This window comes from Simochromis diagramma, unplaced genomic scaffold (genome assembly GCF_900408965.1).
Source record: "Simochromis diagramma unplaced genomic scaffold, fSimDia1.1 OVJJ01000753.1, whole genome shotgun sequence".
In the NCBI taxonomy this organism is placed as follows: domain Eukaryota; kingdom Metazoa; phylum Chordata; class Actinopteri; order Cichliformes; family Cichlidae; genus Simochromis; species Simochromis diagramma.
In genome coordinates this window covers 19704836-19731738 of record NW_024387523.1, presented here as the reverse complement: position 1 = coordinate 19731738, position 26903 = coordinate 19704836, and the positions used below count along the sequence as shown (strand labels likewise).

The following is a 26903-nucleotide window of genomic DNA, read 5'->3' as shown; positions in this document are numbered from 1 at the left end:
TGTTTTAATGTAGCCTTACTGTAGATGTTTCGCTGTGTAAAACAAACGGCGGTGGATGGAGCAGCTACAAAGTTTTCTTTTCTTCACATCGGAGTTTGTTGATCAGGTGCTTTGATGAAGGATGCACTAGCTTCCCCCCCGTAAAGTTTTGATGGCGGTTACAGGAACAGTGCTGCTGTTTTGGATGCCACATTAAACTGTGCCAGCATCATCATCACTACTCCTGTTGTTTTATCAGTTTTTTTTTCTATAAAATTGGGCTTAATGTGGTCAAACGTTTTATCCACACGCTGCTCCTAAAAACATTTGTATTGCAGGTCTGTTTTTAGTCACAAATGTGGGTGAAACACTCACCACTGATCATGGTTCCATGGTGCACTACAGAGCCGTGCATTAAACGAACCATCAAGGCAAAGACTTTGTGTCGATAAATTTTTTTTTTTTAATAATAAAATTATTCAAAATACTTGAGTTGTTGCAGCCCTGTTGTTGCAACTACAATAAATGGAAAAATACAGAGAATTAATACTGAACGTTAATATTATAGGGGAAATCATGAAGCAAATAAAAGAAACTACTTCTGCTATAGACTGCATATAAAGGATTGATGGAGTAATGTCATTCAAGAAGTCTTGAAACTAATGATTAACATCATAAACTTGTCTAACAATTTAATGAGGTTATAAGAAAGGGAAAATCTTCCATACACGTTTGTAGAATTTGACCGGAGAAGTCACCCACTGTCGGTTTAAGGTACATTCATATTGGCTTCCATATTTTTTTTTTTTAATATGTATGATTTGAATATATCTATTGGGCAATGCAAAATTATATCAGACTTTTTCCCCCAAACGATTTATAGAAGGAAAAAGTATTTTAATAAAAATAAATGTAAAATTACTTACAGCTGTAAATGTGGAAATATCACAAAAAAGACTTTCTACAGTGATAAATGATTAATTTTGTGCTTAGCCGAGTCCAACATGTTCATCAGTGGACAGAATTTGTTCTGCTGCCTTAAAGACAGAAAGGTTGCCATACATTCATAGTAGTGATTAGTCTACAGTACTTTTAGAATTTGGTGTTGGGGCTGTTGACTATTTTAAGGTTCACAATAATAGATTTAAGAGTTTTTATTCTGTTTCACAGTCATAGCAGCTAAAATATTAATGTATAATAGATAAGAGAGAAAAGCAGGAGGGATTACAGTTCTGATGGTGCTGAAAAACTCCCCACATGGCACAATCCCCCATTAAAATGAACATTATACAGTTTTCTGACTGCCTTCAGTCACGTGGAAAACCATTTTAGAATGAGAAAGATGATGGACACAGATCCATCTCTTCACCTTACCAATTAAGGAAAACCAATTAAAAGATATTGACACATGTATGAAGCAAGGTCATATTTGGATCGTTGAATTCTTGAAGAGGAAAAAAAAAAAACCCCTATTCACCATACAGGGATGATATTTCTTCATGTATTTCTTCAATGTCACACATTTTGTCAGAGAAGAACTTTACACATTTTCAGTACTGTAAGATTATCAAAACTGATTTACGAAAAAAAAGATTGTTGAATGTTAAAGTAGATCTTGTTATAGATTTCTACATTAAATTCTATTAAGGGCAGCTTGGCTTTTAAAGAAGTGAATGTGGCCGAGGCATAGGTGCCATAAAGATGTTTCAAACCAAATCATTCTGAGTACCAAAGCAGTGACAGCACACGGAGCATCAGTGCATGAAAAGAGCTAAATCAGGAAACTAATGGAAACCAGTGAATAGCTGATAACAACCGCGTGCAAAGTCTTCACAGGGGAGTGAATGCGTGCAGCAGGCAGCAACTCTGTGCGATGTGATATAACTCAGATGGATCAATACTAACACAGTAGAGCCTGGTGCATCTGGCTAGGTTGTCTGCTGGGTTAAGCAGGATATGGAACACAAAAGTACATCCTAGCCTGTTTTTATTTAAAGTCTAAATAAATAAATAAGTGAATAAATAATTTGCTGACCTTTTGTGCATCCAGCTCATTAAGGCGCAGTTCATTTCAAAAACAGCATGCCAATTTTTGGAGAAAGCACAGCTCAGATCAAACCAATCCCAATACAATGAGGTTTTTTTTCCCCCCTCAAGCTGGGCAGTAAATGCAAACCAATCTGCCTGGATCTCAAGGTGACGTAATGCAGAGAGAGAGCAGCCATATGTGCTCTTATTTCACCAACAGTGAATCAACAGACAGGGCTGAGGCAACCTGCCAAAGAGCCTGCTTGTTCAGGAATCTATACTGTCAACACACAGAGTGGCGCGAGAAACTGCTGTTACTGTAGGCAGCAGTAACAACTGACAAACACTTCTGAATTAAAGCAATAACTGGGACGTGGCCACGAACGATCTCGAGGTCTACCTGTGGGTACCAGCTGAGTCAGCAGTAGCTGTGTGAAACCATGCTATCTACCAGTGCTGCACGATCAGATATAAGAGTAGTACTGAGGAACAAAGCCACCGACACAACTAAAGCGACATAACACAGAAGCTACTACCATGGGGATCACAGAAAATCACAGCCTTTAACAACAATGACATGTCAACAGGAGCATGCAGAGCAGAGGGAGACAGTGTGATGCAACCCTAAATACCACACACACACAATGCAGCATGTATCCACTTTAAGGCTGCTAGAATCAATAATTTTGAACGACTAATGAATCAGGTGGCAGTGTAATGCATTACACGTCACAAACCCACAGAAAGTTACTCTCCACCCTCAGCTTCATAAAGCAGTTCAGCATCTTTCACATCACTGTTTTGGTGTTGTGGTGAATTTTGACACTTTACAGTTTTGGTCCTCTCTAAATGAAAAGGCTCTGATGGCTGTGACTTACCTGCAGGCCCATGAACAAGACCGATACACAAATAAGAGAATGACTATTGGACTTAAAAGTTATTACATCTCACACCAGTGACGTCATTTTGAAACCATTTGATTTTGTAGCCAGATGAAACTAGGAAAGAAAAAACAAGATGAATGATGCGCAAGCTCCAGAGCTGAAAAATTAAGCCAAAGTGGAAGTGCTAAAAACTTCAGTTCCTAAAATGGCCACTTGAGGCTGCATCCAAAAGCAAATCAATACCCAAAATGGGTATTGATTTGGATAATGGGTATTACAGGCTGGCACAAAAATGGTTTTGGTCTCTTTGGTCCCCCCTCATAACAACTAGATAAAGGTGGGGGGGTTTTGTTTTGTTTTTTTAAATATAACACAGTGGGCTTGATGCTGAAGGCCAGTGGCATGACCACCCTCGCACTTAACTAAAAAAAAAAAAGAAGTAAAAACAGACCATCCTGCAGTCTTTAAAAACACCAATAAGACAAATTGAATTAGATTAAAAAAATACTGCTGACTAGGGCTGTGCAATATGACCAAAATCTCATATCCCGATATAAGAATTCTATCGTCCCGATAACGATATAAATCACAAAAATTTAACATTTTCTGTAAATTCTGTGAATCTCGGGCAGCTCGACTTGCGTGAAGTGTTTCCAGCTGCGCGTCATGTACCTGGAGTCGAGTGTTTTAACCGATGCATGAAACTATACATTTTTAGACATAAGCTGTAACGCCCGCCGTTTTCTTTGTGAGTATTTATTACACGGCGTGCTGCGGGGAAAAGCCTGTTCTAACGTTTGAGTCTAAGGTTTATTTTTTAGCACCTGGCGGCTCTTTTTTGCTTCTCATCCGTAAATAATCTGCTCTTTCACGTGATTCAGTTTATTTTGAAAAGTCTCAACAGGATCTTGAGCTTTATTGTGAAAGGTTTATGTGGAACGTAAACAAGCGGACACGCGATGCTGTTACCGTCGTTGTTGCTAACTGACAACGCATAAAAACAGGCGCTTGTCCATCCTTAGTGTGGTTATATTAAATATAAGAGAAAGAGAGAACTTTAAGAAATTAATATAGCCACTACAGTGTCCATCAAAACGATGAAAACAATATTGCCGTAAACAGTTTATTTTGCGACACCACGAAACAAACGATAGCGTAAAATGAAACGATAGACGTTTTTATATCGTCATCCGATATATATCGCTATATCGAACAGCCCTACTGCTGACAACTCTTGTATCTTGCTGTGGTGTTCCTGGACGTCTTTACCTTTCTGCACTCGTTCCAAAAAAATATATATATATATATCTATAGTTATCATCAGAATATCTACTATCAACTGATGCTTGACTGGCATTCTGCTACTAATTAAGGCACAAGTTTAGAGGCACTGCCATTTTAAATAATAATAAATATACATACACAGTCAGCTGTATCCAATCCCTGTCTGCTTGGCCTCACCATCACTAATTTAAGTAATTGAACTGGACCTTTCCTCAATGTTTGTGCTGTTGTTGCCTTTTAGATCATTTAATCGAATTATTTAACAAATACTTGCTGTGAAATGCAGGCCATCCAAATAGTTTGTCATCCAGTTCTGGCAAGTGAAACTCTTTTTACTTATTTTTTGCAATAACTACCATGAATACATGTCTATGCATTGCATAGGTCATTGATACAATTAACACTCTTTGCACTTCACACTCTGGTCACCTTAGCAACAAAACACCACCCCACCATGAGGGCAGACAAAATGTTAAGGTTTAGGTTTCAAAACATGGAGCCCGAAAGCCAGTTTAGGAGGCCATGGTAAATATATCCATTTAAAAAAATAAATAAAAAATACAGTCTCTATTGCAGCAGGGAAAGGTGCTCCTTCTGTTCTGCTATTCCGCTGTGAGTGGGAGGGCAACTCTAACCAACCTGCAACAGGTGGAATCTGTTCCACTTCTCTGCACTGAGCTCACCGAGGCTGTGGAGCAGAACTGCAGCCGTCTACACCTGTACTCCAAGATGGTAGCAATGGGACTAACTTTAGAAAGACTCGCAAGCCCCAATTACACTAATCTGTTTATTTCTTGTAAAGCAGGCTGCTTGAAGGAAAAAAACAAAAAAAACAAAAAACAACTTACACACAATAGTGTGTATGGTTCCTTGCAGCACACAGGAACACATAACCTTGATGGATGAATTAAAAACTGCCAGAAAGGTGAATGTGGGTACATTTTGTGCTCTCCCTCTGTGTAGGTGATTTGTGAATGAGAACTGCAGCTGACAGGCCTTCTGCCTCACAGGCTGCTCTCTCCTCAGGGGTCACAGAAACCAGAGGTTTCTCTCCACCTCACAGAAACCCAAGCTGGGCCCATACGCTTGCCTCCGGGGTCACTGATGGCATCCAACCCCCTCCAGAAGAGGGCTGCAGCTCGGCCGATGGCCTAACAGCTCGCAGAGAGCACACATGCTCCAATTCCCATACACACACACACACGCACGCACGCACGCACTGCATGCATAACACCCGAGCATACGGCATTCACAAAGCACACTTGCACGCTTTTCTGCCAACATGTTTTCCCTGCGTATACACGCAGAGACACGCACACACCCCCACACCCATACCCGCACACCCACACAGGGTGAGTGTATCCTTTCATTAACAAGGATGAGAGTCAATTTCCACTCCTGTCGTGTTAGGCTGGCCGCTGGTGGGGAGGAAATCTGTTTGCTGATGGCAGTTTTGACATTCAAGCTAGCGTCTCTGTGGCTGGGGGAAGCCCTGTTTGTCCTGATTGATGATCAGGGCCAACAGAGGGTCTTCTACTGCATGACTACCTAGAATACTGTCACCCTCATCAACACATACGTGTGTGTGTGTGTGTGTGTGTGTGTGTGTGTGTGTGTGTGTGTGTGTGTGTGTGTGTGTGTGTATACACACATCCTTGCACACGTCAGTGCTTGGACCTAAAGTAGGATGTACATAATACATACATGAGCTTTATACGTGAAGAATCTTATTTATTACTGCTGTAGTTGCTTAGAGTTAAGAAAAAGAAGAAAAAAAAAAGGGATTTGTCAGGCGCGAGGAGTTTGATGATATATTACATTGGGAAGCGATCTGTTCCAGTGCAATTTCAGCATTATATACTGTAGCCAGTGTAGAGGATAGGAAATGACTGTTTCCTATTTCAAACTTGAACTGCAGTGGCTCGCCAGAAGCAAGTAGTTATAGTCTTGTTACTTAAAAATACACACTAAAACCAAGTCATTGGTGATCATTTAAGTCGACAAAACGGTGTAAAACCACCAACAAAAAGCTTGAAACGTAATAGTATGATGCAATGTATAAATATAAAATATATATACATTTCTTTATAAGTGGTGTGTTTGGTGTTGGTTGAGACTTCTACAATCACAGCGTAAGGGTGGGAGAAAAAAAAATCGATACAGCATAGTACTGCAGTGTTTGAATGGCAATATTGTATTGATGGTGAGACACCAAACATCGATATTTTATTAAATAAATTAAAATGGTCTTGGAGTACTGTGAAAAGAGAGCTCATCTCATGTAGCACTGAGATAACTTACATGAAATCAACACGACCGAAAAACCACCCTATGATGGACACAGCTGACAATGTGAATTCAGAGCAACCAAATGGCGCTATCACGCAAGTGAAATTCTGTCTATGTAGACACAACATATACACACGTGTGTGTGTGTGTGTGTGTGTGTGTGTGTGTGTGTGTGTGTGTGTGTGTGTGTGTGTGTGTGTGTGTGTGTGTATATATAACAGAGAGAGAGTTCATTAAACAGACTGCCAATAACTATCAACTTCACCACATGCAATCACAGACTGACTCGGTCTTATATCAATATTTACAGCAGGTTTTAGTAACAGTTTTGATACAGTTGAAAAGCTCATTTTGCAGTAAATTTGAAATAAACCTATTGCACAGGATAACACAGGTCTTGGTAAAAGTTAAGTTTCAAACTTCATAATTTGCAGTTACAAAAAAAGATAGTAAATTGCAATATATTTTACTGCAATAGTCAGCAAGAAGCAAAATGTTTAAAAATAATAAATAAATATCACAATATCATATTATTGTGGGGTGTCTGGGGACTCCCAGCTCTAGTGGTATGTCAGATGTCATCTTTATTTAGAGTGCTACTGCCCAGTTTGAAATTGCGCAAATCACAACTCTGATTACCAAAAAACTCTACCAGAAAATATCTTCTTGGTTTACATCTCAAGTAACAAATGTCCTTTTGCTATCTGCATGGTATTTGTTTATTAGTTGTGACTGCATTTTTTAAGTGAGCCTTAATATGTAATCCTTCTTTTCCATGGTAGTTTAAAAGTTAGTTTAAAAAAAATAAAAAAATAAATAAAATGCACAGCCCACTTGCAGAAAACTGGAATAAACAAAAATCACTCATCCAGTTAAGATCACTGGCAAAACCAGTAGATATGAATGGGTTTACAGGCTGTTCAGAGCTCTGCAAAATTCTGTGGACATGTAAGGAGCACTGGTTATTTCTCGCCAGTCAGTTTGATACCAACCAACATTTTGCTACTTTTTCAATTCAACAAGGGTTTTTGTATGGCTGATCTTGTCAAGTGACCATGTGTGGGCTTTTGCTCCTAAACAGTTACACTCTAAGATGAGTTCAAACACCTATCATCACTGAGTGTTTTACCAAAGTACACCAAAGCAAATTCATGATAATAATTAAAAAATAATAATAATTTAAACAAAGCCTAATGAATGCTTAGAAGGCATATATTAATTCAATGATTTAGTTATTTTGCACCAAGCAAAAGAGCGCTTAAATATTGTAAGGTAAGGATCGTACAATAATACAGAGAAAACCCCAACGAGCAAGCTTTTGGCAACAGTGGGAAGGAAAAACTCGCTTTTAACAGGAAGAAACCTCCAGCAGAAAAAGCCTCAGCAAGAGGCCACCATTTACCTTGACTGGTTGGGGGTGAGTGTCTCTCATCCCCAACCAGTCGAGGAAACACTGGAAGAGAGTCAGAGTTTCAGTCGTGTAACTTACTGACAAATAGATGTAATGCTTACATGATTAACATACTATTTTTAAAAAGATTTCCATTTAAACTCAAAAAGGTCCAGCCTGATGAAGAATTCTACACTTGTTTAAATACATTTTGACTTCTTAACCTGGAACACTTCACCTGCTACCAAGGACACTAGTGACTGGCACCTGAGTGACAAGGTGCTCACTGGTGACTCCCTTAAGAACAGGAAGCATGAATATCAATGTTGTCCTCGCTGGCTTCACTGCCCTTGCTGAACAGAGGAACCTGTGAAAAGGACGTAGCAAAAACTATGCCATTTTATAACATAGCAGCACAACGTGGGACTTCATAACACCCACTGAGACTCTGCATGCTGCATAAATGTTTACTGTACGTGTTAAGAACCAGGTGCCTTGCCTTTTGAGCTCCACTCAACATGTTCTCTCCCTCTCCCGTGGCAAAGCCAGTGAAAGCTATTTGGGCTTAGTGCCTATCAATGCCACAGTGAGGCCATTATGCTCCTGCTTGAACATCAGGCCCGATAGGAGTGATGCTAATCTACAGGGATCCATTACAAACTAACAGGAATTACAACATAATGGTGATAATGATGGTTTTGTTTATGCTTGATACACTGGCAGACATCAGGAGCTTGGTAAGTTGTTCTGGATAAAACTGCATTACAGCTGTAGTCAACAATAATGTTCCTGAACATGTGTTTCGACTTCATTGCTTGTCATCGCTTAATAATATGACAATAATAAGTGAACCTACAGCTACTTCCCACAATGCTTCTCTAATGGCTGTTTTAGACACGCTGGCCCTTCTGTCTTCTGTGAGGTCCAGAATATAAAAAAAAAAAAAAAAAATATATATATATATATATATATATATATATATATATATATATATATATATATATATATATATATATATATATATATACAACACACACACACACACACACACACACACACACACACACTACCTTTAGGCAACAGAGCATCCAAGAAAATGAATTTATCAGCAGATCATCTCTAGGAAATGAAAACTGAATCAACAGGGCTGAAACATACAGTAATATTTCAATGAACCATGTAGGGCTGTATTTTAAATCAATATTTTTTTTTTATACTTTTTTCCAACATTTTTTTCCCCTGTACTCTCAGGAAAAAAAAGGTTCAACATAATTTTTGAGTTCATGGTGATGTGAGTGTACAATTTTTTTTAAAATCATATATGATGGCAAATCTTCCAATGTGAGATGAGGTCTTTTGACTTTGAAAGAAATCCACTGTATAATCCTGGTTCATTTCAGTTTAATCACTCTAAAGAAACAAACAAAAAACTGAGTGTGTAGAACTGTTCCAGCTTTCATAAAGCAAAAGGAAGCTTACACTCTGGAAAGGCTTTCTCGGGGCTAACACAGAGAAACTGACAATTCAATGTCTTTGGATTGTGAGAAGAGGCTGGAGCACCCAGAGACAACTGGATTCAAGCAGTGAACCTTTCTTGCTGTGAGGTAACAGGTCACTGTGCCACCCCAATGTGCAGTATTATTTGTTAATTTCTTTCAGAAATGCGCTCATCCTTTTACATGCTTTAATGCATGTACATGCATGAGTCATTACTTTTGAGCCTCACGTCACTACTTGCTAGTATCTCCTCACAAGCCTTCATAGCCTGGTGAGATCTAAAAGTGTTTTGCTTTGGGGTTTTTTCGCTTTAAGTGGTAAAACCAAAAAAAGTTTAGTCTTTTGACTTTACAAAATATGCAAGAAAATCATCAAGTATTGTGCGTTGAAGGGTATTAAAGCAACTCCCTTTTCAGGGACAAACTCACCATCCAAGGCTGACGCGCTTCTCTGATTCTCAGATACGTTTCTGGGTTTGTGTCGTTGTGTACAATGATTGTGGGTTTGTGTTGCTGTATCATTAATCCAGTGAAATTACCCCCCCCAATCCATCCATCCATCTTCTTCCGCTTATCTGGGGCCGCGTTGCAAGTGGCAGCAGTTTTAGCAGAGAAGCCCAGACCTCCCTCTTACCAGCCACCCCCTCCAGCTTGTCCGGAGGAACACCAAGGCGTTCCCAGGCCAGCTGCGAGATATAATCTCTCCAGGGTGTCCTCGGTCTGCCCCGAGGCCTCCTCCCGGTGAGACATGCCCGGAACACTTCACCCATCCTTATCAGATGTCCGAACCACCTAAACTGGCTCCTTTCGATGTGGAGGAGCAGCAACTCTACTCTGAGGGCCCTGCGGATGGCTGAACTTATCACCCCATCAGTAAGGGAGAGGCTAGCCACTCTTCGGAGGAAGTCCATTTCTGCGATCTCAGTCACTACCCACAGCTCGTGACCATAGGTGAGGGTAGGGACGTAGATCGACCGGTACAATGCTTTTACACTCAGCTCTCTCTTCACCACGACAAACCAGTACAGCGTCCGCATCACTACAGCTGCAGCACCAATCCGACTGTCGATCTCCCACTCCCTTCTCCTGTCACTCGTGAAAAACACTCTGAGATACTTAAACTCCACTTGGGGCAGGAACTCGTCCCTGACCCGTAGTGGGCACTCCACCCTTTTCTTTTGTTTGTTTGTTGCCACTGCAGGAGAATTACACATTAAGGTAATGAATTATTCATAATCAAAGGTTTATTCAAGACCAAGAGTAAAATCTACTTTGTACAACTGGGAGAGGTGAACTGACACAAACACACACACACACTGAGGCTGAGTTTCAACAGGTGCTGCTCTCAGCTAGTTATCGGGTGTCCTGAGCACCGTCAGGGCTCTCTGGAAATTGTTGTTAATCTGAAGTGTTCCTATTGATTTTTGTCAAAGCTGTTCAAAATTCAAAATTAGGATTTGCAGTATTGATTACCGCATCCTTACTGAGCATGTGGGTGTTACCAAGAGCATGACCTCCTAAACCATTAGAATTTAAAACAGAGTTTACTGACATGAAAATTTGAATTTTTAAAAATGTGACATTACGATTTCTAAGCATATTCATATCTATTATACACTGTATTTACAGGAGTTGATCACATATGATTTTGTGTTATTAGGTTAAAAAAAGGAAGAAAGCATACAGACTAGTATTAGCTACATTTAAATTGTATTTAATTTGTGGTATGCTGACACAGACTCTTAAAATGATCTCCTCCACATTTATGAAAGCATTATAGACTACTTTTCTATTTTTTAAATTCAATCTACTGAGAAACTTTTTTTTCACATTTCATTTTATTCTAATTAATACAAAGATAGCAGAAAATAATTAGCGAACAGAAATTTTCTCTTACTAGAAAGTCAAATAACATCTAGGCAACACTGAACTCAAGTTTCATTTTGGAACTGTTTTCCAACCATGAATAAACATAGAAATACTAACAGTTATTCAACGGGTAATGTTTGCTAGGACACTGCTTCAGTAACGTTGAGGTCTGGGCTCTGAGGAGGCCAGTCCATGACTGAATGTTCCACAATGTGCCTTGTAGACCATTTCTGATAAGCTTTGGTGAACAGAGGGGTCAACTGAAGGCACAAATGCATTTCTCAGGGCGTGTCTCAGGTCGTTGCTGGACTTTCTCTGATTTCTTAATCGCAATTTTTAGATACTGCTGTACTTTCTGCTACTTCTTTTGTCCTGCACTTGTCCAGATTCCTCAATTTTTTTTAAGAAGACACTGGACACCATGCGAAGATATGCCAAACTGTTATCTTTGTCATTTTCATGTGTTTTTCCAAAATGCTGCTAGTAACAAAGTGCGTAAATTGTTCATTATGTGTATACACTAAACATGTTCAACCCTTTATAAATTAACAAACAAGAAGGCAAAAAAACAAACCAAAAAAACCCCAAAACAAAACAACAACACGCTGCTCAGAAAATAGTTAGATTGAGATACTGGGAGTATACTAATTCTGTAAAGCCAGGAGAACAATTGCTTAAAGCCACCTTTTAAAAAAAAAAAAATTACAAAAAAAAATATTACAAAAAAAAATTTGCTCATTGGAAGGAGATATGGACTGACTCAAGATTGCACTTGAACAGAATTGACTAAATTAACTAAAACTAAATAATTATGTGAACAACAAAGCAACAGATATGAAACAATAATTATTTTTCCATCATTTGTGCGATACCTTTATGAATCATCTGCTGGTCGCTTGAGAAGTAAACGTCAGAGGTGCAGCTATTAAATGGACAATCGACAAATGAAACAAGAACACCAGAACTCAGTCATTTTCCTCTGCTCCAGCACAACATGGATCTTAGGTTCCAAAGTCTACTTTAAGCCCTGATCATGACACACGTTAAACTACATGAGATTAATGGGAATCCTTTCAAAAGGAGGCTTTAGTTAATATTTACAGCAACACAAACAGCTTTATGCTTCAAAAATATTAAGCTGTGCTTTCATTTATTTATCCTATAACTGACAGGAGCTGCCTCTGCTCCTCTTGGGAGTGAGTGAGTGATTGATGCAGGCACGGAGAACACCAGAAAACTGCTGGAAGACCCAGTGCTGCACTGTTGTGTCCCCTGCGCACCCTTCACAAGGTGAAGCACAGGGGGAAGAGAAGATTATAATAAACAACCACAGTCACAGCCCCAAGGCTTTAACATGAAGCCTTTCCAGGGAATGCCAAAAATCTGACCCTTTCACTACAAAGCGAGACATGACCATATGAGACGTGTAAAAACGAAACTATGAAGCAAACTGCTTTACCCAGCTTGACTCATGATGAGCATTAATTTATGACTGTGATCCATTAGTATTTCCTAGAAACATGTTTCACATCAGCAGGAGCAGAAATACATGTTTACAATGAGGTTACAAAAGGAAACAACCAAAAACTGAACCCCAATGCAGTCATTTAGTAAAAGGAAATAACATGAAACGTTTGAAGGAACAAGTGGATTTAGATCATCAGTGACTATCCCCCCCCGAAAAAAGAAAAAAAAAAATAATACTGAACTCCCAAGCTCCAGTTTGCTTCCAGAAATGCTGTCTTGGAAGGATTAACTAACAACACTGTTGTTTTTGTAGCAAAGTCAGCAGCCACAGCTGTCCCCAGATGCCCTGGAATCCAGGATCATTTTTAGCTCTGAGCAGTACGATAAATCTTGCCCTTTTGTAGGTACACACCATTTTCATCTCAACTAGTAATTAGCAACTGGTGCTACAGAAATCCAAACATACAACACAGGGACAGTAAAGTTTATCCATTTGGCAACCACACTGACATACAAATCAAGCCCACCAATTTAAGCTCAGTTGTGATTATGTAACATTATCAGTGCTTTGATTTTGTTTGTTTTTTTTTTCTTTTTTTGAAGGGGGGGGGGGGATTCTTCTCACGCATGATGTCATATTGGATTCTTTGCCAAGCAGGTTATGCAGAAATGTCCGAGCAAGGGGAAGGCGTAATGCAGACAGCGTAGCTGCCTTTTCCCGTTGCGTGTAGCGTGAGTCCGTTCAGAAAAACTCGCATTTTACTCCATGTTGCTCACAACGGTATGACGAAAATCATTATTTTATTTTATTTTTTTTTTTTAAATGGGGGGAGAGGGGTGGTGGTGGTCCTGAACATACAGGGTTGTCTTTCTACACAAAAATGGTTATAAAAGTGCTCGTAGGTGGATGCTACACTGACCACAAAAAAGTGAGAAAGAAACAGTGTTCTTGAGCATGCGCACTTTCAGAAGAATTAATAAATATTGAAGTGCCAGATTTTTTTGAATGGAGGCTAGTTTGCTACAAAGAGCTGCTGAAGCCCCGAGCAACATCACGCGCTGCCGACTCAAACACTGACTAATCAATAACAAACCACGAGCAGTGATTCACACCTGTGTAAAACAGCAAGTTTGGGGGCTTTTAAACGGAGTGACTGGGTGAAAGGAGATAGCTGTTGCGATTTAAGGCACTGAATACTCGCACAGCAGCGTTTTCAAGCCGCAGCCCTGTCACAAGAAGGAAATACAGATTTAGCAAAACACCCAGGACACGCAGAGGCAGACCACTCCAATTTTTCCACATAATGCCACACACAGAGCCAAGGTGAGCTACTACGTTCGGCGTCAAGTTTACTGAAAAAACCCCCCACCATCCACGTGATTTCAAAATAAAACGGCGTCGTAAAAAAATCCCAAACACTTCTCCTCCTGTGGTTTTTTTTTTTCTCTCAACCACAGCTCCGCACTGTTCACGTCACACACAATTTTAACACCACCCAGCTGCTTTTACCCACGTATTCTACGGCACAAGGCGTTTATTTAGGCTGAAATCAATGCACTTCCTGTCCCTTTATGTTCACTTCTGACCGACTTGCCGCAGCTCACCACCATCACCTCCTCCCTCTCGCAGACAATGAATGAAGCCAGTTTTGGGAATGGGCAAGCCCACCAGCAGCTCAGGTAGCCCCGTACATTTCTATCGTGCGAGCAGGAAATATTACAAACGCATGAAAGCGTCCTCCGACTGCTCTGCCCGTGCTAGTCACCATATGTTGACTATATTTTTATTTTACCATTCATAACAAATAGCGACTAGAAAAAACACGCTGGATTACAACTATTCAGCAACGGCGTGTACAATGCTACAAATACACTAAAATAGCACAACAAATAGCACAACAAATAGTAATATTTCAAACAACGCCCCCTTGACACCATATATGAGCTTACATTACCTGCAGGATGCTCAACTTCACTTCCCTGCGGTGCGTCCACTGCTTCACCAGCTGCGTTAAGTCAACCGAGGTTGTCCGAGAGGAGACAGGAAATGACCAGATTTGCGTTCAAACTAAAAGCGAAAAAAACCCATGCCATTAGTCTTGTGGCGTTGACGGGACGAAAATAAATCGTCGCTTATTTTATTTACAAACTATAGCTTTAACGTTTGTTTGAAAACAAATAAATAAACCAAAATCAATGGGCTTAGGTTAAAGCTTCACTCATGACAGCCAAATGTCACATTTAAAACCGGAATCGCCACATGCCATTCTAGCTAGCTTGTTACTAGCATAATTCAGTAACACCTCATACAGCGCATCAGATAATAGTATTTATGCTAATTTATCGTAACACCTCCAGCTGCCGAATTCCGGCTCCCTATCCTGTGGACTCGGACAGAAGCTTTCTGTGTCACACCAGGCGGAGAAGAAGCGTAGTTGTTACCAGCTAACGTAATTAGTCCAGTCCAGATGCGGTAGTTGTAGCGGGACGAAGCGAATTCCCCCAAAAGTGTACGCTGTAATTTGCCATCGCGCTAGCATCATTGCTGTCAATGTCCGGTAAATTAAAAATGAAGTATTTCCGGCCATTGCTTTTCAAACAAACAAGCACAAGAAAGCAGGAACAGCTTCAATAGCCTTCAGTAATAATATTTCTGAAGTGAAGCAAAAATTAAGGCAACACCAGTCACCTCAACACAAAATCATTTGTAACTTATTAAGAAGTATACGTGGACCAGTAAAACAGGTTTTGCTAATAAACAGCAATAAAATCCGAACGTGCCGACGTTTCTGTGCAGTTATTCTGGTGGTCTAGTCGCTTAATTTCCGCTTTGCGTGTTTATTATTAAGACGAGCTTAACTGAGGGCTACGTCATGCCACCGCTGGAGCGCGAGACACAAACCTAGGCGCGCTACCAGGAGACCCGTCACCTTACAGTAATGTTACAGCCCAACAACATTAGACAAACAAACTACGTTCATGTTAAACTACATAATTTCTTTCCTGACGCGTGAGAGTTTATATATATATATATATATATATATATATATTTGTATATATATATATATATATTTGTATTTGTGGCATGAATATTATATTCGTCATTGTGTTTTCTTTAATCAAAGAATGTGGACTTTTTCCGTTTTGAGTGGCTCGCACTGCATTTACAGCGCAAAATAAAACAAAATAGTGAAATGACAAAATAAGATTTAGAGAATGAATCGCTGAAACGGGTTGACAGCAGAATGATCTCATTCTTAATGCAGTCTCATTAGCAGGAGAGATGCAGTCATTAATTATGCAAAAACATATTTGACTTTATTGATTTGAATGCGCGGCACGGTGGTTAGCACTGTTGCCGCACAGCAAGAAGGTCCTGAGTTCAATTCCACCATCAGGCTGGGGTCTTTCTGTGTGGAGTTTGCATGTTCTCCCCGTGTCTGCGTGGGTTCTCTCCGGGTACTCCGGCTTCCTCCCACCGTCCAAAGACATGCAGCTTGTGGGGATAGGTTAATTGGATAATCCAAATTGCCACTAGGTGTGAATGTGCGAGTGAGTGCGAATGGTTGTCTGTCCCTGTGTGTTGGCCCTGCGGCAGACTGGCGACCTGTCCAGGGTGTACCCCGCCTCTCGCCCTATGACAGCTGGGATAGGCTCCAGCGCCCCCCGCGACCCTGAAAAGGATAAGCGGAAGCGAATGGATGGATGATTTGAATACTGAAATTTAATATGTGAAACTTTTAAATATGTTTTTACTCCAGGATTTTGGCTTCCTTTATCTTGATGTTTAGTCCTCATATGCTTGGATCTGTGATGAAAGTCCTACATGAGTGTAATGAAGACTACTGGGGCTGCCTATTAAAATATGTCACAGGGCTCCAGGGCGGTACTTTTTGTTTATTTCCACATGGGTTGCCAGGTTCTTCAAACCCTCCAAAGACTAGAGGTGCAGTCACTGTTGACAATGGTGATGACGATGATGAGAAGGGTCTCCTAGGGAAATGCTGAGAATACCAAAGGACTACCGGGAGAGGAGAGCAGCGAGTCCCCAATGACAGCATGATCCTATAACTGGCTTATGCAACTGATCAGCGCCTCATTCTGCATTATATAACAGCATTAGGTTGACCTGCTGCTCATAGCTGAGCTGTGGATGCAGTGGCAGTCACCCACATCAATATGGGTCAATTCACAAAATCACAACTTTGACCAGAAATTCTGCATTTTGTGGTTTTTAATGTGTGCAACTGTACTAGCGCCAGATTACTCCCATAACCAGTCATTGCAGCAAATTAACCTGTTTAGTGACCTATGTCCACAAAGCTGTTACCTGTCAGCCTTATGGGAACACTGGCTTAATGTTATTGTGTCATGTTGTGATTTTTTTTTTTTGGTTTGTTTTTTAACAAATTATGCTAAGAGTTTAAAATATCAATTTGTTTTGCCCTAAATAAATGTTGTTTACATGTGTTTTGGTATTATGTAACTATTAAAAACTTAACCTGCTATAGAATGGTGCAGTTTGCACAAATTTGTTTTCATAAGAACTGGATTGATAATCAGTGGCAACAGATCTTATGGCGTGATGAATCCATATTTGAAATTTTTGGTTCCAAACCTTGTCAGTATGTGGGGAAGAGGTCAGGAGAGAGGTAGGACAGGGAGTGTATGTAGCCGGGGGGTGAGTAACCCAGAGTGCAAGAAAATCTTATTTTTGTGTGGTTGGAAAAATATTCAAAAATGTCATGAGAACATTGAAGAGAAAATATGCTGTTCAGTCTCCAGGCAAAACTTTATAGGCCAGTCACTTGCTGCTCATCCCCAAAAGATAGCTTGAATAACCAGTTGTGTGTAAGCAGCTTGTTCAGGCTGATGTTGTGATGGGAAAAAGCACATTCCCCCACCACTACTTGCCAAATGGTTGTGTTTGTGCTAGACAAGAGAATTCCGCATAGAAGGAACACAGTGAACAACATCGTCACAGCACCATGTGATCAATGGAGAGCGAACAGTGAAGCATTTGGAAATGTCTGCCAGTCAAGAGTTCAGCAGGCAGCATAAAGTGTTTGAAGCCTAATAAATAAATTTGAAAAAGTCTATATATAAAAGTACAACACATCTTTATAGACTTTGCAATAATTAAAATCAAACAATGTTGCTAATCATGCTGGAGTTAAAGGGAGAACAGTACCATCTGCAGGACAGTAATATTACTGCATACAGGTTTAAAAGAATGTCAGCTTTATTACTTATATTGAGTAAAAGCTACATGTCAAAATTTTTTTACAGATATCAAATGTGTGCAAAACATTTAAAGGGCACAATATGTGAAGTGGACAAAAGTGTGAAAAAAAACAAAGGGTAACTCAAATACATCTTAGAAACCTAAACATGTTCCCATCAAACTGAAACAGAGTCAATGATTAAAAAAAGTATGATGTAAATGTAGTGAAACACCATTCCCCATAGAAATCAGCATTCATTTGGTAATGACCTATAAAAGGCATATAGTGCTTTCAATTATATTTGCAACAGTGGAGAATGAGGAAAAATTACCTGAGGTGACAAACTGGAATGTGATTAAAGCTCTTAAGCTCTGTTTCTGTACAACATCCAAGCAGAACAAGTTTAAGCAAAAGCTTTCTTTACTTAAGATACAAATGGCAAAAGTGCAGATGGCGGCTTTTAACTGAAATCCCTGTCAGGGAGCACCAGCGGAGCCACCAGAGTCCAGAGATAGAGGCCCAAGCCGATCCAGCTGGAGCTGATCTTCACCCAGACGGCTGGCATGCTGGACTGCATGGCGTGGTAGTCAGTGTCAGGCCTAGAGAATCACAAGAGACAGTCAGCACTGGGAGAGAAGCGAACCTCTTTAAGGTGTAGTGGCAGCAAACAGGACATACTTACTTGTACCAGTTTGTGAGCGTCATCATGATGTAGAGCGAGGCCAGAAAGAGACTGAAGTGGAAGAAGGAGTAGCTGTAGGTCACTCCATCTTCCTCATTGTCCACAGCCCGTCGGACTCCGTCCTCCTCCGCGGGGGCCTCTTCGCTGGCGGTCAGACCCTGACCTTCCTCAGTCTGCATCAGTCTGTTCACTTGAGCATTGTTGGATGAGCGGATGCTGTGATGGGGAACAGCATGAAAAACTCACTTTTCACAGACAGCAGCAAATTTCAGCAGCTTCTTATTGTGGATGCAGACGAACTGGTTTTGAACTGGTTTCCATTTTGAACTAAGTGAATATTTAGATTTCTTATGTATTTTTTTTCTACGTTTCTCTGTGTGGAGTTTGTGGCGTGTTTATTACAAAGTAGATTTTTTACAGCAACAATTCAATGCCACATGCAAACAAATAATTATATTTTTGGCCACTCCATTATTCACCAGCATGTTTGATGGGTCTTTTTGTATCTACCGAAGAAGAAATGTATCCTGCAGTTGTCTCTCTCTCAGTTGTCACATGAACTTTTAACCCCGTAAAAGTTTTCTGTTCATGGAGGTGATACTTTCTGAAATTTGGTGGTTGGGGCTTACAACACTCAACCTGTCTGATAAGTAAATATGAACACTCTGCGAGTACTTGACTAATCAGTTTTAGTCCAGATTGCAGGTAAACTTACTTACTTAAAGTTTTACATTCTGAGAGTCTGAATCCTCTTTACTGCTACTGCTCATCTCTCTTCCTGCACTGACTCAATGACCTCGCTTGAAAATCTCTATCAACAGCAGCACAACTTAAACATCCTCTATGCTTCCATATATGTTTTATTGTCCTTTTTTAAAAGCTAGTAGCATTTATGTACTACAACAATCCAGTATAGTCATTTGGATGAACAGCAGGGTTCCTTTTTTACACTTCCGCTGCTTAATCAACACAATCGTGTGTTTAACCATGTTGATTTGCTTCAATCTGAAGCATTTTTGATATTTTATGACCCCACTGACAGACAGAGCTTGATAATACATCAAACACTTCTTTTCTTCCAGCAGCAGCAGTAAAATACCTGGCGTAAAGAGTGCAGAACAGGAAAATGATCAATCCCACGATGCCTTGCGCATCCCACCACTGGGTGGTGCCGGGGGCTGAGGTGGGTCCTGGTGCTGGAGTTGGGCTGCTGGATTGGACCAAGCTCAACAGGCTGGGGTTACACTTCCGGTCTGAGGTGGGAAAGCAGGAAGTCGGGTGAGCACTAACAGTTAGCGATGAGAATTGTCTCCATTAAGACCACAACAGCATGTAGCTCTAAAAACACGTGTACTTGTTTTCTTTAGCTTTGAATACACTGCAGCCATACAGTGGCTCAATTATTGGACTTACTGGGGTTGTTGGTCATGGCTGACCAGGTGACATACATGGTGTAAAGGGAGATGAGGGAGGCCTGAAGCAGACCTGAGGTGGGCTGTGCCTCCTGTGGAGACGTGGAGAAAGCCAAACGTTAGAAAAGAAGGCAGCGTCTGTTAATCAAAGGTGTGGCCCTGCTCCTGCAGTCTGCATGTCTGTGTCTTTGGACATGATACTGAGCTTGCCCCTGCTACATCCATCTGAGTGAGTGTGTACAAAGCAGTTAGTGAATATTGTTTTTGTAGAAATGCAGTTTGAGTGAAGCACCATCATAGTACCAGCCCACAAAGTCCTTTTATCATTAACACAAACCTGATTATCAAATAAAATCACATCAAGTGCAAGTAACTGAAGTTAGAAGTGAACTCAAACAAATGTAATTTAACATTACACTGGACAGCTGTAATAGCCTGAATTAGTCACCTGATTACTGATCTTTTCTCATGAGAAAAGTCTTTTCAGTGATTTCTTTCTCACTTTCTTTGCTACGGCACAGTGAGCGGCAGACAATGCTCCAGTGAAGTTGTCGGGGCTTTAACATACGGTGGCCCTGAGAGGTCAAATGCACCGCAAACAGAAAAGCGCTCCAAAAGCACACAAAACACAATTGAATTGAATAAAACACACTGCAAAGAGAGAGAAAAAATGATGCAAAAGCTACAAAAAAATAATTACAAAACACAACAGCGTTTCTGTGTTCAACGTTTCTGGAGAGACAGTAACTTGACAGAACAGCTGTGGAAGTGACAAGCTAACAGTGAACAGCTAATAGCAAATGTATCTACGGTGTTATATGAATCATGTGTTTAAAACTTGCATCTTTTTCTCCCTACAACACTGATGAACCCTCAGTTTCTTCTAAGTGTATCTCAGTGCAATCCTTTCTGTGATTTCTGCAGCTGGTCCGTGGTGTTATTGCGACCCCAGAATCACTGCCGTCGTGTTTTACAAGTTTTTTCTTAAGTTCCAATCCGTCTGACCTCTCAGGGCCACCACATTAATGTGGCAGCAGCTTTTTCTGTAAATTATAGAAGTCTATCTCCTCAAGTTTCTACATCACCTGGACTTTGGGCAGAATGGACACAATGGACACAATGATGCAGAATATGAGGTTGAGGCTGATGAAGACTTTGTGCTCTGTGCAGTCGTCAAGTTGGGTGTAAAAGATATAGAAGAGCACAACGGCTGTAAACGCCAAAGCGTAGTTGATGAAGGTGACGGAGAGGAGAGCTGTGGGGACAACACAAGAACAGAATCAGAGACAATCGTTTTAAAGTGACACATCGCTGGGTCGTATAGTAACACTGACTCACTGAAGTACCAGCTTCTTGATCAAAATCCTAGACTTTTACAGCACAACCTCAAAGTTAGTTCAGTGGCTTTTATGCAGATAAATTATCTATATAATGATTAAGGAAAAAAAAGTAGTACATGTAGTATATACATAGCCTAATCTTACATAATATCCCGTACTATCCCTTATCTGGGAAACTCCAGCTTCTCCACAGAACTATCACTTGAAGATCTGGTAGTATTATACCTGCAAACCAGCACTTGGTGTTTCCTTCCTCCGCCTTCTCGAGCCAGGACTGGTTCCAGGAATGGGCAAAGTCAATCAGTAGGATGAGCTGGATGATGATGAAGATGAAGGAGCCCACCATGCCGAAGTAATACCACACTTGTAGCAGACAGAATGAGATCGGTTAAGTTTCCACAAGTTTGCTCTCTGTGTGGTGTTACAGACATTTGTTTACAACAACATGAATCTGGATCAGGAGCATCGTCATTAAAATCTGATCAGGCCTAACAGATAAGACACGTTTCCATGGTAATGCAAATTCATGTGAGATAAGCCCTGTACTGATAAACAACTCTGAAAGATCTATCACAACAAAGCTAAAACTTTTATACTGAAAGACTTAATTTTATGAGTTACTGACGTTAGAGCTCAGCTCTCTTCTCTGTCGCTGTCCAGGAATCTGTCAATGCTGCATAGCATTGTGGGAAATTTATGCCAAGACTACTGGGTTCATACCAAGTTTTAGACATATCAAAAAAAAAAATGTAGATACTACTGAATGTCATACTCTACATCAGTTATGGGCTAATACACTAAACAATACAATGGTATGTAACTGAATACTAATATAAGTCCCCACTTTAAGTTTCCATTTTCACAGAATTTCAAAAAGTTTAACTACGGGCATTAAGATTCAAGCTCGAATTTTATCAGAACTGTCCTCACTGTGGCTAAAACCATACCTGTATTAAAGTCTCCATCTGGAATGAAGAACGCTCCCACAGTTATACCAACCAGCACCAGAAACTTGAAGAACCAGAAACTGAGGGAAAAAAAATCAATGTTATTCCATCTATGTACACACAGCAAACCGGTTTAGCAGTGTTTGTGTAAATGCATTCTTAAAAGGTGCAGTGTCCACGTTTGGCCACCAGAGGGCAGCATGCTGTGGCAACGTGGAGCAGAGAAAACAAAGCTGCAGCACTAACCCGTTCTGGATGGCTGCTCGGGGATCCTTGCTGCTGCGCACTCGGATCATGATGATGGAGAAGAGGAAGAAGAAGCAGGCCATGGCAAAGCACATGCGGTACACAGACTTGTAGCCCACGATGATGTCACAGTTCACCTTGTTCTCTATGCCAATTATGTGCGAACCGCCGACGCAGAACCCTGGAATCTGACGTGAACGCAAATAGGAAATTAAAGGGTGAAAGGGCAACGGTGGGGTACAACTGATTCATCTAGATTTATCAGGAAGCTCTGGGATAAAATAACCCAATTCAAACATCCAGTTAGGTCACTTTGAAATATCTGTGTTGATGGATTACAGCGGTTAATAAACTGTTTTCATAGCCATTAAATCTCATTCAACCTTTTTAAGATTTTCCTCCATGCCTGGCAGAATCATGATGATGGACACCAGCGTGCCCAGCAGCAGCAGGAAGGAGAAGGCCAGCCGGCTGATGGTGGAGTTGTATGTGGAAGGGCAACATGATGACAGCAGGCAGGAGGCCGAGCCGCACAAACAGGATGCCTGGAGAAGGACGAAAGAGAGACATATCAGGACAGCTTCATATTTTATGCAACTCAGGGATAAGACTCGGGGGGTGTAGGATAATCAGGATAATGCATGCATGGCTTGCAAACACTGTGGTTAGGAGGGGAGGGGGGGGGAAACAAAAACAACAAAAAAAGATACTGCTGCTGCTGTCAGGGGCAACCATCTTTCTCTTTCTTCTGCATGTTTTCAGGAGAGCAATGACAAGCCATTCTTTCCTTCCTGTGGTACTAATCAAGTCTGTGATTAGAGATGCCACCATAACAAATCTCTCCTCCTGTCCGTTTCTGATCCGGCGCTGCAAACCGGATCACGCAGGACTTCTGCATGATTCACGCGCTTGCTGCTGAGAGGTGTATGAAGCACCGAGGCGGAGACTGTAGCTGAGAGCAGCCATCCTTCACTAAATATAAGCATGCTCCAGAGGACACGAGCCCAGGGTGTAAACACTGCAGCTGCGCTGAAAAGCATTCGGTTTCTACGGCTGAGCCGGGCCTGTGCCACAGAGTGCTGGCAACAAACAGCATGAACTGAACAGCTGACCAAGTCAGGGACACATGTATTAAACCCAATCGTGAAGTTTCTCCAAGACTGCCAGAAGAAACCGGCTGTGATTGCCATGCATATGTCAGCTAATTAAATATTTTGGTTTTACTGTACAACATGAGAAAAGGTGAATGGCAAACTTCAGCACACCTAGAATCTCTTCCAGAAGGTGGATTTAGTGCCACATTTAGAGAGAAACCGCTTGAACGGCAGTATTTGGTATGACCACCTTCATTCTTTAACACAGCCTCATCACTCTTAGGCAGGCTTTCTTGTCATTTCCTTCATCTGCAGGAATAGTTCTCCAGGCTTACTGAAGGTCATTGAAAGCTCTTCTTTGGATGTTACCAGCCTTTTACTTTGTTTCCTGTCAGGATGATCCCACTGCTGCTGCTTCACTAATGTTGAGGTCTGAGCTCTGCGGAGGCCAATCCATGACTGGTAGTGTGTTCTGTTTTTATCCAGGAACACCAGGAATCGGCAGTTGTTTTCGTTGCTAATGTATCTGTTATGTGTAGACACAAAAATGGTTCAACTCTCTGACTAAGGTGCCTTTTTATGCTTAATAATTTTTAGGTCAGCGTTACTGTGTCAACAAACAAAAAGATAAGCAAAACAAAAAAAAAAAAACCACTCCCCATTAAATAAACAGGTACAACGACTGGACTAACAAAGAGAGTGAAAAAGCAATGTCTGGCTTCTTGAAATCAGAATACTGCACTATATTTCACACTGTAGTCATTTCCACATTTCCAGCTCTTAGAAACTGCAATAAATCTCAGACTCTGTCCTTAACAGCATGAACGATTTCCTCTTCTTGGCAAATGTGGTCATCAGAATGAGAAAAAAAGTTTCGGTTTTGGTTGACCTGATCTATGGCCCACCATCACAACGTATTCCTGCGCCCAAAACACACCACTGTTACTTTAGATGACACCGCGATGAGGAAGTGACGACATCTGAGTGTGTTAAAAAGTCAAAAGTTCAAAAGCTGCGACCTTGGATTTTGTTTTAGGACATTCGTTCGCTACATTTTCCTTGCAGAACCATCTTTCATACTTTAAATGTTCCAACATGTGACAGGATTTAATGTTAGCTACCGACCCTGGATCCGATATTTGAATATGGCAGTTAAAATAAACAGATAAAATGTTAATGTAGGGCTTGAAAAACTCAAAATGACGTTGTCTTGGAGGTTTTGTATATGCTTTGAAACACGGATCACAATCTTCAAATTGCCGAGAGGTAATCTAATCAGCTCCCACTGAATGACGTCTTCACTTACGTTTGATTTCAGTTTGAACAAGTCATTAAAAACGTTGGTTTTCATCACAATATGTTGTGTCAGAAGTCTCAAAAACTAGATCATCATTTGCACATGGACAGCACAAACAGTGATGCTGTTTTTTAATGTGGCACGTGACTTTATATCTGGGGAAACTCCGGAAACTCCACCTTGGACAGCTAGCTGCGTCGTCTACTGATGTACTGACTGAAATGATGTGGGTCGTAGCCGCAAACCTTTCTCCACGTGTCTAAACTCACCATTCATCGTCACTCTAAAACACTAAACCAAGTTACTCACTTTATCTGCTAAAACGCTTCAGAAAGTTGATAATTCCGACGTCCCTCGAATCCAACTATCCAGCACTGATTTCTTTAGAACATTAAAGAAAGTATAAGATCAAAGTAAATGTCACAGGACATGTGTAGTGTTAAGTTTGTCAGTAGGCTAAAGGAAACGAATCTAATTTTAGCAGTTTCACTTGAAGTTGTGTCATTTCCCTTGCCTAATGTCGGCCTGCCTAGTAAAGCAAGGCAAAAGAATTAGATAAAAACAAAGAAATAAAGACGTTTAAAAACTACTACGTATTTCATTTGCCAACACGACAACCGGCAAATGTATACTTACACAACTTCCGAGTGAACCCAGAGCCAAACAAGCACCCATGATGTTTTAATTCCGTAAAAGTCTCGGTAAAAGTCCTCAAAGCTCGAAAAGTTCAGGAAGAAACTGACGCAAAACAATGGAGTCAGGTTAATTACACGGAACACAGTGACAGGCGTCCGCACGAGATTTTCAAATTGAAAAATTCTTTGTCTGCACGTACACAATTCAGGGATAATCCATAACTGAAAACACAAATATTTCAGTTAATCATACATGTTTGCATTAGTTTACACCCTCATATGAAATACAAATAATCCGCGGAACGTTCTGTTGCTGTTAAAACTGTGGCTGCTCTGTTTTACTTTGACGCCTAATCGACTGTACTTCCGGCACTGCTTGGCTAAATTGGGTAAAACTGCGCGCTTGAAAGTTTTCTCTGGGGCGTTACTGTTAATGATCAGATATTTGGCTGTTGGCCATCCAAAACCTATTGTGATTGGATCCGTGAGTTGTCCCTCCAGAAATGTGGCCAATTATGTGCTAATGCGCAATAGCGAAAACGCCCTTCTTTTACAGGCCTTCAAACACCTAAACCGAAACGTACATCATGTTTTCTTAGAATTCCCTACTAAATTTCTCAGTGAACTATGGTCAAGTAAAAAGAATAGTCATTAAAAAAGCAGAAAGACAATATTAAATAGTATTATCATTATTATTCAGACCCAGCAACACGCTCAGACAGAAACTGGTTCACCCGAAAGACAAAACGCCAAGACACAAACTTAACAATGTGGTGTATGCTGTACAGTGCAGTGAGGAATGCTCAGACCTCTACATTGGAGAGACCAAACAGCCACTTCACAAGCGCATGGCACAACACAGAAGAGCCACCTCCACAGGACAAGACTCAGCAGTCCATCTGCATCTTAAGGATAAAGGACACTCTTTCGAGGATGCCAATGTTCACATTTTGGACAGAGAGGACAGATGGTTTGAAAGAGGAGTGAAAGAAGCCATCTATGTCCACTGTGAGCGACCATCTTTGAACAGAGGCGGGGGTTTACGACACCAACTCTCTGCCATCTATAATCCAGTTTTGAGATCCCTTCCCAGACGCCTTAACGCCCACTCACATCCTGGGCCATCTGACCTCAGGAATTCGCATGATTAGGTGGGGCCAGGTTTCACAATGAACACACCCGAAACTCTGGCTGATTTGGACCCACGCCCAGTTTCACACCTTGACTCAGGCGACTAGAGGATCATCAGGGGGTCCTTTTGTCCCTCTGTGGGGGGATACTCCCACTAGGTTTATATCTGGGACTCTCCACCATTTGACCTTAGAACTGAAGAAGCTTC

The 26903-nt window shown here is 40.8% G+C and overlaps 2 protein-coding genes across 8 annotated transcripts in view; both read right to left on the bottom strand.

The window, feature by feature from the left end:
* The window catches only part of hivep3a (HIVEP zinc finger 3a), a 57834-nt gene extending 42456 nt beyond the window's left edge, over positions 1-15378 (bottom strand). For 3 of the 7 annotated variants that reach the window (XM_040020334.1, XM_040020337.1, XM_040020338.1), the window contains exon 1: positions 14642-15378. The gene's annotated coding sequence lies outside the window, so the exon portion shown is untranslated. Of the gene's footprint in view, positions 1-2014; positions 3463-8882; positions 10530-14641 lie in introns of those variants that run through there. The other 4 variants (XM_040020335.1, XM_040020336.1, XM_040020339.1 and 1 more) reach the window with 4 other exon arrangements.
* Positions 15379-17906: 2528 nt separating this feature from the next.
* On the bottom strand, positions 17907-25708 carry serinc2 (serine incorporator 2). Its single transcript, XM_040021154.1, has 10 exons — positions 25566-25708; positions 22922-23083; positions 22539-22726; positions 22293-22372; positions 21571-21708; positions 21091-21260; positions 20007-20097; positions 19693-19846; positions 18594-18809; positions 17907-18510 (listed from the first exon to the last, which is right to left on the bottom strand). Exons 1-10 carry the CDS (start codon positions 25602-25604, stop codon positions 18372-18374), a joined length of 1377 nt encoding a protein of 458 aa, XP_039877088.1. The 5' UTR covers positions 25605-25708; the 3' UTR covers positions 17907-18371.
* Positions 25709-26903: the final 1195 nt, after the last annotated feature.

Excerpts from the sequence above, each read along its gene's own strand:
- serinc2 (XM_040021154.1), bottom strand. The coding sequence starts at position 25,604 with ATGGGTGCTTGTTTGGCTCTGGGTTCACTCGGAAGTTGT. Across the intron at positions 22,373-22,538 it reads CGAGCAGCCATCCAGAACGG|TTTCTGGTTCTTCAAGTTTC; the intron begins GTTAGTGCTGCA and ends TTTTTCCCTCAG. Across the intron at positions 21,261-21,570 it reads CACCAAGTGCTGGTTTGCAG|CTCTCCTCTCCGTCACCTTC; the intron begins GTATAATACTAC and ends TTGTCCCCACAG.